The sequence below is a fragment of the Oryx dammah genome, unplaced genomic scaffold (genome assembly GCF_014754425.2).
Source record: "Oryx dammah isolate SB20612 unplaced genomic scaffold, SCBI_Odam_1.1 HiC_scaffold_6, whole genome shotgun sequence".
Classification (NCBI taxonomy): Eukaryota; Metazoa; Chordata; class Mammalia; order Artiodactyla; family Bovidae; genus Oryx; species Oryx dammah.
This window is the reverse complement of record NW_024070190.1, coordinates 27,169,719-27,187,516: the sequence shown is the minus strand read 5'-3', so window position 1 is coordinate 27,187,516 and position 17,798 is coordinate 27,169,719. Positions and strand designations below refer to the sequence as shown.

General features: G+C 43.1%; 1 protein-coding gene across 13 annotated transcripts in view; it reads right to left on the bottom strand.

Annotated features, from left to right (window-relative positions):
* Positions 1–17,798, bottom strand: part of KCNMA1 (potassium calcium-activated channel subfamily M alpha 1) — a 773,098-nt gene that overhangs the window by 31,979 nt on the left and 723,321 nt on the right. For 10 of the 13 annotated variants that reach the window (XM_040242340.1, XM_040242327.1, XM_040242328.1 and 7 more), the window contains 2 exons: positions 14,508–14,621; positions 9,543–9,673 (listed from right to left, as the gene is read on the bottom strand). In XM_040242340.1, coding sequence (XP_040098274.1) covers positions 9,543–9,673; positions 14,508–14,621 — 245 coding nt within the window. Of the gene's footprint in view, positions 1–9,542; positions 9,674–13,553; positions 13,635–14,507; positions 14,622–17,798 lie in introns of all 13 variants that reach the window. The other 3 variants (XM_040242344.1, XM_040242341.1, XM_040242343.1) reach the window with 1 other exon arrangement.

The following is a 17,798-nucleotide window of genomic DNA, read 5'->3' as shown; positions in this document are numbered from 1 at the left end:
CCATGGGGTCACAAAGAGTCAGACACAGCTGAGTGACTAACACACTGACAGGATACCTGATGACTTCTTTTGTTCAGCAAGCAGGATTTAGGCATAAAATCTATAGAAAAATTCACAAAAGACCATATGCATTTACATGGTTATAGACACAAGTTAAAATTATAGATACTTCAGAACTACCACCAACACAATTGAAGGACCCCCTAAGGAAGATGATAATCACTGCTCACCAAAATACAAGAGATGGCATGTACACACCAGTGATGGTTGTGCAATGGTATAATTGTTTCTGGGGGATAATCTGGCAATAGATACCAAGAGTTTTAAATATGTTCATATTTGTTTAAAACCTAGTAAGTTTACCTCAAAGTAATAAGTTTCTTCTTGCTCAAAGATTTATGTACTATAATACTTATCACAGGGTTAGTTCTTTTTATAATAAAAATGATTAAAAACTGAAATGTCCCACAATAGATAATGTTTATCAAGATTCTGGGACATCCATATGTTTGAGTCTCAGGAAGTCCTACATGGAGACCTTACAATGATTCCCAAGAAAATGACATGATTAGATACTCTGATAAAAATACTAAGTCTGAAAAGAAAAAAAAACCCAAGATATAAAACTGGATGATTCCATATTTATCTAACCATCTGGAAGGAAATATACCAAAATACTAGCCAGGCTGATCTTTGTGTGTTGGGAATATGGTTTATTTAAATTTTCTTCTTTATATATATCTGCACTTTTCCAAGTTTCCCATGGAACATGAATTCATTTTCTAAGGAAAACAGCCGATGGTTCTTAAACAAAGAACACTCTAAGTTCTGCTTTGCAACAGTAAGTCAGGAAGGTCAACATGAAAGGTTATTGTTTTGTCAAATCTTTAAGATTTGACCTTAGAGTGTTTCCCTTTTTGTGCTGAAATCAGTTACACTGAAACAGCTTAATCTTTTTGATCAATCAGTCACTGACATTTATTGAGCACCTACTAATCCCTGGCTCTTGGTTTGGACTGAAATTGTATGCTATTCCAAAAGTGTGTCACTTTCAAAATTGCCCATCAAGGGGTATAATTTCAGGGTGGGTCAGAGGGTTTCAGAGGTCCCTGCACAATTCTAGAACCACTCACAACATTGAACACAATTCTCTGGCCCCTGAGCTGGCACTGTACCCCAGATCTCTCTCCTTGATTTTTTCATACAGGCATCAAGGAGCAGAGCTATAGGCAACAGTCTCTGCTGTGACAGAGTATAATGACACCTTGCTCCCATTTTGGTGCCTCAGTATTCAGCTGCAGAGAAGTCCTCTGACATTACATACAGGTGTGCTCTGAGCACGTTTCAAGGTCTCTTTGTGATCTGAGCAACTTGGTGGAAAAACAATGCTTCCCCTGATAAAAGATGTCCAGTCATTCTGGGGGGCAAATTTCTTTATGGGCCTGGGGTACCACTCACAGAACATAGACAGGTCTGCCATTAAGCATTCCATCCAGTGCTTTCTGCTTAGGAAGTGACAGTTTAAGCATCACGAGGGCAAACCAGGGGCTAGGACTTCAAACGGCAGTTATCATAGACTATTACTGTGGAGGATATGGCAGCTAGAACAAACCTCTCCACAACTCATCTGACCCAGAAGGCATCATTCTTTCCTTGGGTAACAGAGACACCAGATGGAAGAAACACAGAATTCTGTAACAAACAGGTGTGTTCCTTTGCCTCCTAAGCTTTTGTACTCCTAGTCTTTCCTGTGGGCTTGTTCACTATACTTGTGCAAGAAGGCTTGTGAGGAAGTCTGGCATGGAATCTCCAAACCGGGCAGGACTAGTCTCCAGGAATGCTTTCAAGTCTGACTCTTTGCAACCCTAGGGACCATACAGTCCATGGAATTCTCCAGGCCAGAATACTGGAGTGGGTAGCCTTTCCCTTCTCCACGGGATATTCCCATCCCAGGGATCAAACACAGGTCTCCTGCATTGCAGGCGGATTCTTTACTGTCTGAGCCACAAGGGAAGCCCAAGAATACTGGAGTGAGTAGCTTATCCCTTCTCCAGTGGATCTTCCCAACCCAGGAATCGAACTATAACCTCTGGCATTGCAGGCATCTTCTTTACCAACTGAGCTATCAGGGAAACCACTTTCAGCAGAAGTGAAGTGAAGCGAAAGTCGCTCAGTCGTGTTCTATTCTTTGTGACCCAATGGACTATACAGTCCAGGGAATTCTCCAGGCCAGAATACTGGAGTGGGTAGCCTTTCCCTTCTTCAGGGATCTTCCCAACCCAGGGATCGAACCCAGGTCTCCTGCATTGCAGGTGGATTCTTTACCAGCTGAGCCACAAGGGAAGCCCAAGAATACTGGAGTGGGTAGCCTATCCCTTCTCCAGCAGATCTTCCCAACCCAGGAATCGAACCAGGGTCTCCTGCATTGCAGGCGATTCTTTACCCATTGAGCTATCAGGGAAGCCCTCATTTTCAGCAGAAGCCTTTGCTATGGCTGATCCTGTGTCACATGTTTTTGGGGGCCCTAAAGAGAACAGAATTCTCCAGGGTTCTGCTCAGTACCTGGGATCCAAACAGGTCTAATCTGAGTAATATGGGAGTCCCTCTTCCCAGTGCCAAGGTCCGGATTCCACGTCTGGTCTGGGCAGACTTTCACCCAAGTATGGCAACATGGCACCCCTAGATCGGTGTACAGACTTCGGAATTTAGTTGCTATTATTTAAAATCCCTTGCAATAGCTATGACAATAGGAAAGTTGCCTCACTTTTCTGGGTTTTGGATTCCTTATCCATATAAAAGGGGTTAAAAACAAACAAACCCAGATTATTGGATAGTGTTAACTGGGATATTTTGTGTAATTTTAATGAACAAAAAATTCTGTGTACTCAGTCATGTCTGACTCTTCGCAAGCCCCTGGGCTGCAGCCCACCAGGCTCCTCTGTCCATGGGATTTTCCAGGCAAGAGTACTGGAGTGGGTGCCATGCCCTCCTCCAGGGGATCTTCTCGACCCAGGGATGGGACCCAAGTCTCTTTTGTGCCTTCTGCATTGGCAGACGGGTTCTTTACCACTGTGCCACCAGGGAAGCCCATCAAATGCTCAATAAAGGGTAGCTTATAAAAACAGCAACCAGCTGACAATGCAACCAGTTTGGAACATTGCTTTCTGCATTCTCAGCTCCAGTATCAGCTGGCCCAGATCACTTGAGTGGCCCCTTAGCTTCTAAACTTTGGGGAGTAAACCCAGAAACGCTAGGGAAAGGACCAGCGAGTTACAACAGGAAAATCTGAGCCCACAGCGCCATCTAGCCCATTCCTTGGAGGTCCCTCTGCGTCCGTGTCTCCAACACGCTGGAGCATCTTTCTCTTTTTTATTTTTTTAAACTATAATTACCAGAGCTTATGTTTCACAGTTAATGCTGTCAAGCCTTTTAAACTAATTGGTCTTTTATAGAAAATTTAACTGAAAATTAACACATCTTTTAATAACATTGCCTTAACTTTAATGGCACTTTGCCTTTCGTTTATAATTGCTCTAAAATTGTCATTTTCCATGTCATAGCTGCCATTTTTTATATTTGCTAGTTTTCATGGTGTAGATTTTTATTTTTGGTATTTTTCTTTCACGAGGGATGAGAACTATTCGATCTTTTTTTTTTTCTTTTCCTATCCCAGCCCTGCCTGGCCTGATTCTGATGGCAGTAGTGTGTTCCGAGTTCATCCATCATGCCCACAGTGGTGCTGGCTCACCTTCCACAGGGTGGGTCATGGGCTGCCTGTCTCCTTGTGAACAGTCTACATGGTGACTCTGGAATGGAGTTCAAGGAGGAGAGGCATAGAGGAGGAATTTGCTCATGTAACTACATCACAGGGCACTGGGCCGCCTGAGAACTCAGCCTTTCCCATAACACACCTCAAGGGTTCAGCCCTTCATGCAAGTACAGTTAACAAAGTATACCATGTGGTTCCCTCTTCCAGAAGGTCCTCTTCTCCAGTCTTAACAACATAAGTCCAGTTATTTCTGGCAAACAGAGAGGTCAGCTCTCTGCCTCACAAAGCTAAAGATCCTCACCCTCAGCTGTCCTCCTCTGGTTTTTCAGTGTAGTTCTCCACACCCATTCAAACTATGTTGTGTTCTTCAAACTAGTTATCCCTATCTTCTATAATTCAGGTACCCACTGACACAACTACTGGCACGAGGCAGTGACTACCCATCAGAATGACAGTTCAAACCCCAAGAGGGCACGGGACCGCAATCTTTTTTCTTCCAGCAAATACTGGATCCTCAGCATGAACAACAGTGCCTAGGCTTTAGTAAGTGCCCAAAACTGTATTGATTAATAACACTAAATGCATATGGAGCTTGCCATGTGCTAAGCACTGTACTAAAACCTTTGACTGTGTGGATCCCAACAAACTGTGGAAAATTCTTCAAGAGAAGGAAATACCAGACCACCTTACTTGTCTCCTGAGAAGCCTGTATGCAGGTCAAGAAGCGACAGTTAGAACCAGACATGGAACAATGGACTGGTTCCAAATCGGGAAAGGAGTACATCAGGGCTATATATTGTCACCCTGCTTGTTTAACTTATATGCAGAGTACATCATGCAAAATGCTGGGCTGGATGAAGCACAAGCTAGAATCAAGATTGCCAGAAGAAATTTAAATAACTTCAGGTATGCAGATGACACCACCCTTACGGCAGAAAGTGAAGAGGAACTGAAGAGGCTCTTGATGAAGGTGAAAGAGAAGGGTGAAAAAGTTGGCTTAAAATTCAACATTAAAAAAACTAAGATCATGGTATCTGGTTCCATCACTTCATGGCAAATAGATGGGGAAACAATGGAAACAGTGGCTGACTTTATTCTTTGACGCTCCAAAATCACTGCAGATAGTGATTGCAGCCATGAAATTAAAAGATACTTGCTCCTTGGAAGAAAAGCTATGACAAACCTAGACAGCTTATTAAGAAGCAGAGACATTACTTTGCCAACAAAAGTCCATCTAGTCAAAGATACGGTTTTTCCACTAGGCATGTATGGATCTGAGAGTTGGCCCATAAAGAAGGTTGAGCACTGAAGAACTGATGCTTTTGAACTGTGGTGTTGAAGAAGACTGTTGAGAGTCCCTTGAATACCAAGGAGATCAAACCAGTCAATCCTAAAGGAAATCAATCCTGAATACTCACTGGAAGGACTGATGGTGAAACTGAAGCTCCAGTACTTTGGCTACCTGATGTGAAGAGCTGACTCATTCGAAAAGACTCTGATGTTGGGAAAGATGGAAGGCAAAAAGAAAAGGGGGCAACAGAGGATGAGATGGTTGGATGCCATCACCAACTCAATGGACATGAGTTTGAGCAAGCTCCAGGAGATGGTGAAGGACAGGGAAGCCTGGTGTGCTGTAGTCCATGGGGTCACAAAGAGACACGACTGAGCGACTGAACAACAATGAACAAATTACTTTACAACCTTAGCTCGTTCAGTCATCTCAACAGTCCTATGAGGTGAGTTAGTGAGTGAAAGTCACTCAGTTGTGTCTGACTGCGACCCCATGGACCACACAGTCCATGGAATTCTTCAGGCCGGAACACTGGAGTGTGTAGTCTTTCTCTTCTCCAGGGGATCTTCCCAACCCAGGGATCGAACCCAGGTCTCCCACATTGAAGGTAGATTTTTTACCGGCTGAGCCACAAGGGAAGCCCTCCTATGAGGTAGGTACTATTGGCAGTCCCATTTTACAGATGAGAAAAATAAGACACAAAGAGGTTAAGGCTATGCAAACAGTAAGTGGCAGTGCTTGGATCCACATGCAAGCAGTCTGGCTCCTGAGGCCCTAATTTTTTTGTTTCTAGGGTAGGTAACTCAAATTGAGGTGAGACTAGCGGAAAGTGGGGGCTGTGTGAAAAAGAAACCTAAATACCCATGTGCCAATTTCACTGAGAGGCTTCCTTTCATCTTTCACGAACGTATGAGCAACAGATTGGATGATTCTGAGAAATACATTTCTTGTGATCTTCTCAGAGGCATATATCCATAAGCATACTTTTTCCCTCTCATCATGTGTTTCTGCTGTGGGTTCACAGGAGAAAGCCAGGAGGGTATGTTGGTAACATCGCTATCTGTTCTGGGAATGCACGTGATGAATCAGAACATTGTGCTTTTTCACAAATGAAGCAGTAAGCAGCAGGAGTTGAGTTATGAAGGACAATATTCAGGGAATGTTTAGACACGTGATTAAATGGCAATTTGGAGAGGAGTGCTAGAAAAAGGAGATCATAGACATCTAAAGAGATGTGTGTACAGATGTTGTGATGTTGCTCATGAGCAAGTGCCTGAGATGGAAGCTTACCTCTGGCTCCTGCTATTTGGGTTCTCACTTTCTCAATTTATATTCCAGTTACTGCCTTGGTACTAGATAATCTCTTGTTTTTTCATAAATTACAATTGTGGTGGAAGGTTAAGAAATCAAAAGTAATCCGTTATCAGAAGGCCTAGATCCAACTGGGTCTGTTGAACCAGATCCAATTTGAGACCTCACTGTGGAACTTGCTTATCCCAGACAAGGAAAACAAAGCCTGGAATAAGTGGACAGGCATTCTGTTTTATGATTTGAGAAGTTACAACAATAGATCAGTTAAATAGGTCTTGCCTCCACACTTAAACCAGGTTGACTCACATTACCACCTAAAATGATATTGTCCAAAATAATAATAATGAAGTGCTCTGTACAGTTCTGGACCTTCAATAAATTAGGCTGCTGCTGATCATTACAATGGTGTTACTAGATTCCCGCCACCTCTTCTTCCCAGGGTGGAATTCAGAAGAAGTGCTGCTTTGCTAGCAGGCTGTTGTATTCATACACACCTTAGCCATGCTCTGTCAGACATTTCAGTTTGCATTTCAAAGGAGATTAGAGACAGATTTTTTTTTTTTAATTTCACACTTTGATTTCTCAGCTGAGTTTCCAAGAACTGACTCACTAGTGTTGCTGTAGAGAGAGTAATGTAACTCAAATCTAGGTGTATTCCCACTCCTATCCTACGTGCCCCCTTGACTGTGTGGAGGTGAAGTTCTTGAGTCCGTTCATTCCTTGCAACCAGGCTGGTTTGCTGGGTGTGTGGCCTACATTGTCGCCCAAAGTGCATGCTCAGAAGAGCCCCTCATTTGGTTCAGGGCTCTGCTATCATCATTTTGAAATTCTTAGTAACTTATGGAAAAGTCGCCTTTCAAATTATGTAGCCGGTCTCACCTGGAATATCCTGCATGTCTGATCTATAGGAGCAATTTTGTAAATTTGGATTTTTAAAAAAATTTGGATCAAGTATTTCTGAAAAAAATCTACTATAAACGGTTTCATCATCTTTTTTTTTTGGTAAATGCTTAACACTTTTATTGAAACCTCATTGTCTTTTTGTGAGAACAGTCTTCTGAAATCTGTCTGATTAGGATCAGAAGTAAAATGAAACTTCTAAGGAGTTACCAAAATCTGTTTGGTAACTGGATTTGGAGACTGCGTGGCCTATTACAGAGAATACGGCACCGTAATGACATATCCTGCTGCTTCCATCAGGGCCTCTGGCCAGCTTGGGGAGTTTGCCCAAACAGGGCCCAACATCACTGGCAGGTAGAAAGATGAGGCTCAGTATACTCACACCATCAGAAAGGTCATGAGCCCTGGGAAACCAAGATGGCCTTCTCTAGGGATCTCTTGCTCTCTCTCCTCCTTGGCTTGGCAAGTGGTGAGATGGCATGAAGCCCAGTCGACCTTAATTCAGATGAATGTTGCTTCATGTTTATTTTTAAGTGCATAATTCTGATTTTTCACTAAGATATGCTAGTAGTTGGACCACATTCAGGAATATAGAATAACTTAAATTAGTCTTAAAAAGCTTTATGATTTTTCTTTCCTCAAATAGAGGTCCTTCTGGGATTAGTTTTAATGAATAGATGAGAATAATGCATAATTAGCACATCAGTTGTTTAACACATGCAGGAGAATAGCCTTCTTAAGCACTTGAAGAAATGTATGTATATAAAAACTCTCTGGGCTATGTTTACGGTTTTAATGAGTTCAATAAAATTCTTTTTTGTGTATGTGTGTGGATTCTCCAAAGGTCAGTTATTATCTAGCCTATGTCTGTATTTTTACAAATGGTGAAGTTGAAAATTCCAAAAAGAAGATTTTTCTATATAATAAGTAAAGCCACCCAGTGGGAACACTTTATAATCCCCGTTCTAGTCTGCTTTGCCTTTTGTAGTTCAAGACAGCTTCTTTAAGATGGTATCTAATTCTTTTTTTTTTTAATTTAGATATGCTGGATCTTAATTGTGATATGCGGGACCTTTAGTTGCTGCATGAGAATTCTGAGATGTGACATGAGGGAGCTAGTTCCCTGACCAGGAATCGAACCTAGGCCCCCCAGCATTGGGAGGGCAGAGTCGAAGCCACTGGACCACGAGGGAAGTCTCAAGATGGGACCTTTTTGTCATTTGATTCTGGTCTCACAAGTGAAAACACGAATGCCTTGATTGTTCGATGCATATCAAGTTATAAAAGAAACTGAAGGTGCTCTGGATCCCTTGGCCAGCCCACCATCCTCTCTCCCCCACCAGTCCACTCCTACCCTGTGGCAGAGCCTGGCCAGGCCTTGCCTCCCACCCACTCCTCTCCCAAGACTCCATCTCCATGGCTGACAGTGACCTAGGAGTCACCCTTTCCATCTCCATGACTGACAGTGACCTAGGAGTCACCCTTGACCCTCTGACACTCTGTCCTTTTCTGCCTTTTGCTCATATTCAGTCTGTTCCCAAGTCCTACAGATTTTGCTGACAAACACCACTCAGACGCATCCACCTCCCCTCAGCTCTGCGGGCTCTATCCTACTCCACAGGGCAGGACAGCCCCTTACTCAGACTTCCTGTGGCCATCTTGCTTCCTAAGCCACCCTCCACACACCTGCCTGGGCAATCCCACAAAACATAAACCTGATCACATTACTTGCCAACTTAAAACCCTTCAGTGCCTCTTCACTGCTGTCAAGAAAAAGACCAAAAACGAGAGATGGGTTTTGAGGTCCTATGGGTCCAGCTCTGCCTTTCCCCCACTTTTGCTCCCTCAGGTCCTGCTACCCAGGCTTTCCCTACCTCCTCTGAGCCTGGCAGGTACCCTTCTCCCTAGCGGGTCTTTCCCTTTGCTGTCCTTCTTTGGGGCAGGGGGTGGGGGGGTGGGTACACTTCCCCACACAAGCTCCTCTTTGCATTGTTCAGATCTTGACATAAAGTAGATACTCTTTCTTTGGAGAATTCTTTCTCTAGTTTCGAGACTGGGTCAAGTGCTCACCTATATTTATTCACAAGCTTCCTTGCACTTTCAAGAATTTATAATCAGGTGTTTATCTGTGTACTAGTTAGATTAACAGCCTCTCCTACCAGATGGCGAGTTTGCATGGTTCTGCTCTCCAGTGTGGCTCAAGCTCCAGCCTATGTATGCCTCTGAGGCACTGGAGGCACCCATCCCCACATCCCTGTGTCCCCCACTTACTGCGCTCATGAGTGAATCCAGGACACTGACGGCAAACGCTGTCCCACATGCAAACGGCTGCGTGAGGTACAGTTCTGTGTCGGGGTCATCGTCATCGTCTTGGTCCAAAAACTGAACATTAGTATCGTTCACTAGGAAAAGTATGAAGTAGGAGTTAGCTTGAAAAACTACATGCAGTAAAGTCTGAGGTTTAGAAACACTGAGGTCACTGGAAAGGAAAGAAAAGCATGGGAGAAGCTGCCGATGGAGCTTGGGGTAGGGGTCGGTGGGACTCAATGGACTGCTCTGAGGCACTTGTTCAAGGTTCCCAGACCTGGAGAGCAGAGACATCAAGTGGAGATGCTCCATGGCAAGCTGGTAGAGCTAGGGTACACTGGTGTTGGTCAATTCTTTGGTATAGCTTTAGGATCATGATGAAAAACACTCTGAAGTGTTTTTTGGTAGCCAAGTCCTTTGAGAAATGGACATCATTCAAAGATGAGGAGCCATGAGTAGCCATGCTAGGATGGGAAGGTTAGCCACAAGGAAAAGAAAGCCATTTAGATAGGAGCACAGCAAAGAAACTAGCAAGGGATCCGCCCTCAGGCACCACCATGCCTCAGGCATCACCATGCCTCAGGCATGGATCTGGGTGATGCCTGGTGTCCAGCCCTGAATCCAGGCCCACACCCAACAGATCCTGTTCAGTATAAAGGCAACTCCAGGTGGGATGTACCCCTGGCTGTCTCGGGCTGTGGCTGACAAAGGCTTGCTCTGCATCCCAAGGTGCACAGGGACGCCCACGTTCTCCCTTTCCCCTTCTAAACAGCTCAATCTTTTATCCGCTTCAGCTCAAGCAGACACGGCATTTGCTGTTGTATTTCATTTCCATCTGAGGATTCCTCAAGGCCTCCTCTGGCATGCACGTGCAGACTGATTGGTTGTGTCACCGAGATGTCTTTAACTTATTAAAAATTAAATGACAAATTAATTTCCATTCCCATCTTGGCTTCAGAAATTATCAGTTTTGCAGAGCAAGTAATGGGGAGGAGGAGGGTGTGAGGTGGGGGAGGAGATGAGCCCTCGTGATTTCTGGAATAATTATCATGCTTTTAGGAAAAGAATAGATGAGGTTTCCTTTTTCTGAATCCTTTCTAAAGCTGATTCTCTTTTCTAGAGTTATTGTTTTAATTTTTTTTTTCCAAAAGGAATTTTTGAGAGAACTTTTCTTTTTTTAAAAAACTTTTGTTTATCGTATGAAGCAGAATAAATGATAATAGGATAAAAGGCTGGGCATGGAATTATTTTTAAATGACAACATCCTGTTTCCCTGGAGAAAGATCCTAATGGGGAAAAATTTTTGCTCTCTGTTCTTCCAAAGTTTATCATGTCTGGCTCCCCATTGTCTTAGCAGCACTTAAGTTACAGGCTAGTGAAAATGCAAAATCCAGGATCTAACAAGTGGACTCTGATTCAGGCTTTGTCACTAATTCTCTTGAGCAAAGCATTTTATCATTCTGCACCTTTAGTTTCTTTCTCTGTAAAATGGGGGGACTATTAGCAACTTTCCTGATAGGCCGTTAGGAGGTTCCTACGAGATTCTCCCTGGTGAGCCCAGTTCAGCATCTTGATAAATAGTAGACTTTCTTGTGATCTCATGAAATTATGAAAATTCCCAGCCTCCCTCTGCCCCTCTCAGAAGACACAAGGAAGGCCTTGCTCAAGGATCCTACCAGAGTCACATGGAAGCCAGAATTATTTTGTGGGTCCAGTTTAGAAGACTAAACTTCTTTGTGAATGGGAAAATGTGAAGTTGGGACAAGATGCAAAGGGATGAGGTTTTTTGTTTTTGTTTTAAATTACTTTACAATATTGTATTGGTTTTGCCGTACATCAACATGAATCCACCACAGGTATACACTTAGAGCTGAGGAGGGCACGTGCATGGACCCTCCCTAAAGGACCTGTTGGTTACCTCTTCTCAAGATGATGGGGAGGGTCTGGTTCTAGACCTGACAGATGGTGAGACTGTCAGCCAGTTAGGGATTCAAATCTTTGGGGAAAAAACTCCAGGGCACAAGCCCAGGTTCAATATCCTAGGCACCCTTCTGGGTTACCTAGCCAGTATTACCTGAAACCTATTTCACAGAACAATAATTATGTGGGTGCTAAGAGATGAAAACAATCACCCCCAAGAGTTGGTAGTCAAATTCAACTCTCAATGGATTAAAGAGCTTCCCACAAATTTCCTTCATGTGGACCTTCTAGAATCCTTTCACCTGCTAACATTAATTGGGACTCTTCAAGTACGCAAAGACTGGAACACACTACCCAGTTTAACGAGTTTGTTTGACGTTGGCACCTTTTGTGTTTTGGAACCTGTCCTGGTGCAATGCAAAGACATCTCAGAATAAGTAGGTAGACAGTAAATATTTGTGTGGATAAGGAAGGTGAGGTGGTCAGAGGATGATGGTCTAACTGCCAAAAGTGGTATGCCCAGGAGGAAAACTGGTCTTAAGGCAGAGGGTGAAGGTGAAGTGAACACATGGAAGGTTCTCTGAGTTCATAAAAGAAATCTGGTAAGGGACAAAGCCTTTAGGGTACTCGATTATGCTGACTGAATACTTGAATTGTTGGACAGATTGGGGGTATCAAGCCTTTTCTTTTCTACTAGTCGCAAATGAAGATATTCCAGTTATTTGGCAGTGCATCAATTCCAAACAAATTCCTGGCAATGATGATTTTGAAACACTGCTGAATTTTTCTGACTTAGAGATGTCTGGATGAATTTTCCACCTAGAGGTCTGGGCCACACAAGCTCCCTGGGTCTCTTACCTAAGGTTCTGAGAAGAGCAATCCACCCCTAGGCTTTTAACCAACTTCTCTAAACATGAAAAAGACACCTGTCCTACTGTTAGAAGCATAAAATAGTGTGCTGCTCCTTGACCTGAGTCAATTTGTCCTGAAAAATAGCTCCATTGACAATAACACAGTGCTGAATGGTGGACAATTTATTCCTTTGTTTCCAGACACCTGGCAAGCAAGATTACTGTGTTAAAAGCCTGCTCTCTTATTTTGAAATATATTTTGGGGCCAAGAAAATGGCATGTGAGTTTCATTTGTGAGCCATTTGAAGGCAGGTGCTCCCTACCTCTCAATTCACCCTCCACTGAACAGCACTTGCTGTCTTTATCTAGAAGATCAATCCCTAGTTCTGAGACCTGCTGCTGATGGGTGCTTTTCATTGAGTTATTAACCAAGTTATAGGGAATTGTGGAAAAGTTTGACAAATGCCGTCATGACCAGAGCCCTTCATCTTCTGGATGAGTCCTCTCTGAATCTCCCAAAGAGGACTCTGGGCCAGTGGGGTAGGGGTCAGAGTGCAGGGCTGGGCCTTGGTGATTGCTAAACTCATCCTCTGCGTCCTTTCTGAAGACCTGGCTTTAGCAAGAAAGGGTCCCCTAGGAACTCGCTGCTTTTATGGCTTCAGAAACCAGAGCTTCTGAGAAAGGGCCAAGTAGCGGGGGAAAAAAGGCAAATAAAGTCAGAATAAAGGAAAATAAACAGCTGCAGGGAAGGCACCGTCTTAGGTTTCTTATCTTAAAATTTTTATATTTCTCCTTTGACTTCCTCTGAGAGTTGTGAAGACATGTCAGTCAAACTGACAGTGTGCTGGAAGAGGGATAGAAGGGAGAAGGTGGGAGGAGGAGCAGGGGGACACATGGGGGAAAAAAAAGAAAAGGCCCAAGCTAAAGGAAATGAATTAGAGCAGAGATGCTTTGGAAACAACTGCCAGGTCAGATGGGTGTGATCAAAGGTTTACTGATGCTGTGTGGGGAAAAAAATCATTAAGAAAGGCCAGAACAAGACAGTCGATTCCAACCAGAGCCACAAATAAAACACATTCAAAGCAGTGCCATGGGGTAGCCGTTCTGCTACAGCCGGTGAAATAAAAAACAAGCTGGTGATAGTCGGAAACACCAACCACAAACAAAAGGAGAGACTGATGTGAAAGAAAACAGTGCTTCTTACCCAGTTCGGTTATCATTAGAATGTGAGTCCCACTGTTTTTTTCCTGATTGACTGATACCAAAGGCAACTTGCCAGGTTTAGCTAATTGGATACAGCATTTAGGGTTGGGGAAAGGGAGTGGAGGAAAGTACAAAAAAAGAAAAGAGTGAGGGAATAACAGAAAGCATTCTGAAGTAAAGGGACCCAGGACCATAGGTAGTTAAGTGTTTATCTTCAGGGGAAGAGACCTTGTAGCAGTTTTGCAAATTCACAAATAATAGCAGGAAATGCCAAGGCCAGGTTAAAAGCTGGATCCTACCAGTCAATGATCGTGGCCCTCAAAACCCTGTCATTTTTCTGGACCAGGGTGACAGTCACTGAAAATGCCTTTTAGCTGAAGAGTTTAACTAGAATAGATTAAACGTAAAATTATCACACATCAGGCCAGTGTTTCTATGCAGTTCTCAAAATGGGATTGGCTTAGACCTGAGGCTTTGGAGCTCAGGGGAGGGAACTTCCACAGACACTTCCAATGAGAATCACTGTGAAAAAACCCTTGGACTATACCTATCCTCCCTTCCTCCCCATTCCCGAATGTATGCCCCAGTCTCCAACCCATCATCTCATGACTCTTTGCAAACAGTGACCAGCATGCAGGAAACTGTCTATTCATCTCAGAGGAAAGTATCAGTTTTCCTTTGGGTCATCTGCCATATTTGTGAAAAAAAAAAAAAAAAAAAAAAAAGCTTCCCTGGTGGCTCAGACGGTAAAGCGTCTGTCTGCCTGTAAGGCAGGAGACCCAGGTTCGATCCATATTTGTACTCATACTCTTCTCCAGTGTTCCCCTACTCCCCCCAAAAAATACACCATTAGAGCCTACCACAGAGAGCTAAGAGACAGGCCAAACTCCTCATATCCTGCATGGTCGGAAGAGAGGACCAAAAAAATCCACCCAAAGCTGACGTTCACTCCTACCTAGTTCAGTGATGATGGGGATGTTGACCCCAGTGGTGATGGAGGGCTGGCGTAACATCCCATGTACCGGGCTGTTATCTGGTGAGGATCGGTCCATTCCTGGAGGTGTGAACCCTAGTGGGAAGAAAAGAGAAGAAGGAGAAAAATCAAAACCGAGCAAAACTTGGAAATAATGAGAGTACAGTATATATACACAGTAAAAAAAGAAAAAAAAAGCATTATTTATAGGTCAAAAATTAACACTCCCAGGATAAACTCTGATGAGTTGTTTTCAAAAGAACAAAGTATGAGACAATTATAAATAATCCTAACCCACATTGACAGATCCCTGAAAACCAGTCTCTACACCAGTTATTGATCTTGCTCACAGATTTCTGCTCCCTCCACACAGATTGCACCTCTGTGCCTCTGAGAAGTTAGACATGACCATGTGACATAGGAAATGCTCTGACCCATGAAAAGCAAACAGACCATGCATGTCATCACTTCTGGTACAAGTATTTGACTTGCCATCCCTCTCCCCGGGCTGTGGCAACAGTGAGAGCATGGGTTACCATGGAGATGAAGGCCCGGCAGCAGCCCTGGGAAAGAACCCAGACACACAAAGCATTCTGAGTGAAAAATCAATCTCTGCTGCGTTAAGCCACTGAGATTTGTTTTGTTGATGTGTGTGCTGCTGTTGTTACCACAGCATATCCTAACCTATCCTGACTGTTATCTTAAACCAATTGATTATTTATCCTCTTGCCAGTGAGTGACTGAAACCTGGGTTCTGGCCAAGAGAAAGTGGGAGGGAATCTGCCTGGGGCCTTTTCGGAAGTCTTTCCTTGCCCTTAAAAAGACTCATATGAGAAGAGAGTCTCTTTTATCCACTGGGCATTGCTTCTGTGCCTGTAGTGAGTGGAACTGTAGCAGACACCTTGTAACTTGGGTGGGAACTAGCCAAGGACAAGCCAGCTTAATGAGCTGGCTGAAGCCAAAGATAAAAAGTTTGAAGGACAGGAATAGTTTTCCTTACTGCCTGAATTAACCAGCCCTAGAACCAAAACCAACTGATCTCAGGATTTCTTTACTACATGAGATTTTATACATTTATAAATGAGATTATAATATGAAATGCATAATACATATATAAAGAGATTTCATATATATTATATACATAATAATGAGATTGTTGTCATTGTTCAGTCGCTAAGTCATGTCTGACTCTTTGTGACCCCATGGACTGCAGCACACCAGGCTTCCCTGTCCTCCACTGTCTTCTGGAGCGTCCATTCATGTCCATGGAGTCAGTCATGCTATCTAACCATTTCATCCTCTGCTGCCCCCTTCTCCTTTTGCCTTCAATCTTTCCCAGCATCAGGGTCTTTTCCAATGAGTCAACTCTTCACATCAGGTGGCCTAAGTATTGGAGCTTCAGCTTCAGCATCAATCCTGCCAAAGAATATTCAGGGATGATTTCCTTTAGGATTGACTGGTTTGATCTCTTGGTGTCCAAGAGACTCTCAAGAGTCTTCTTCAGCACTACAATTTGAAAGCATCAATTGTTTGGCATTCAGCCTTCTATATACTCCAACATCTATACATGACTACTGAAAAAACTATAGCTTTGATTATACAGACCTTTGTCAGAAAAGTGATGTCTCTGTTTTTAATATGTATAGGTTTGTCATAGGCTGTATAGGTTTGTCATAGCTTTCCTTCTAAGGAGCAAGTGTTTTTTAATCTCATGGCTACAGTCATCGTCCAGTGATTTTGGATCCCAAGAAAATAAACTCTGTCACTGCTTCCACTTTTTCCTCTTCTGTTTGCCATGAAGCAATGGGACCAGATGCTGTGATCTTAGTTTTTTAAAATGCTGAGTTAAACAATGATATTTTATATGTGTATATTTATGTACTTTGTATTATGTATTAAATATTTACATATATACACATATACTTCCCGTGGCACAAGTAGTAAAGAATTCCCCTGCTAATGCAAGAGCTGCAGGCTTGATCCCTGGTCAGGATGACCCCCTGGAGGAGGAAATGGCAACCTACTCCAGTATTCTTGCTGGGAGAATCCCATGGATAGAGGAGAATTGACAGGGTAGAGTTCATTGGCAGGGTACAGTTGCAAAGAGTTGGGCACGGCTGAGCATCTGAGCACACATATACTATATATATATATATATATTTCCCCCTTCTGTTTAAGCCATACTGAAGACTTGCAACTGAAATAGTCTTGGTTGATGCATATGCTACCTATTTAGAGTGGACCCTTGAGCTTCCCAGTGTGCCTGATGCAGACTTCACATGGTAGAACGTAGATGTGGGCACGGTAAACAGAAGAGTAGCCTACTTGGTTTCTGATTTTTGCAGTTTTGGCTTTTTTGGGTTTCAGACCGAAATCTCAATACATATTAGAATGAGTTTGGCCCAATCGTGTCTTCAGTTTAGGGAAGGTGGGAAAGCATCCCAGCTAGGCCAAACGGCTGCCTCTTTAGTGATGTATGTAGCCATACAGACATGAGACGTTTATTTTCTTCATACACTCATTTGGTGAAAATTAATTTTACCACGTGAAGCCTGTGGCAAGTGGCACCACCAGCACTATGCTGGCCACCATGCCCAACTTCCTCCTCCACCTTATAGAACAGGCCAACAGAAGTTCAGTTCAGGTCAGTTCAGTTCAGTTCATTCGCTCATTCACTTTATCTTCTCTGCCTTTGGTGGATGGCTACCTGGGCTTATCAATGGATTAAGGAATTACAAAGTCACTTGCTAATTTTCCAAGAACAAACTTTCAAAGATGATGTGACCCGGTTCCTTACTTACTCAGGAATGTGACAAGACTGGGTTGATTTTGGCATTAGGATATGTGTAAATCTGTATCTACCAGAAATGAAATGACAAGTGCATGTAATTGCCTGTTGTTTTGGAAGTGCATCTTGCCTGAGATGCCAGAAAAATATAAAAGAGTTTTACTATTTTCTGCTCTCTTGTATATAAATATCATCCAACTGAGTGCCGTACTTTCAGAAAGAAAAAAAAGTTCCACTTACCATTCACTCCTGATTGCACTTAATTTTATTCTTTATATTGATACACTGTGCACAGGTAAGTAATTTTGAATGACAATATAGGGTCCGTCTTTCTAAGCTTTGGCAAGTGTGTGTTTTCAGCCATCCACACAACCGAGAACATGCAATTGAAATGCTACCTGTTTTCTTCCCCTAGAACAGTGAAGGGGAAAACTAAACTGTTTTCATCAGAAGTTTCATTCAAAAGCATGAAAAACTGCAAGTGA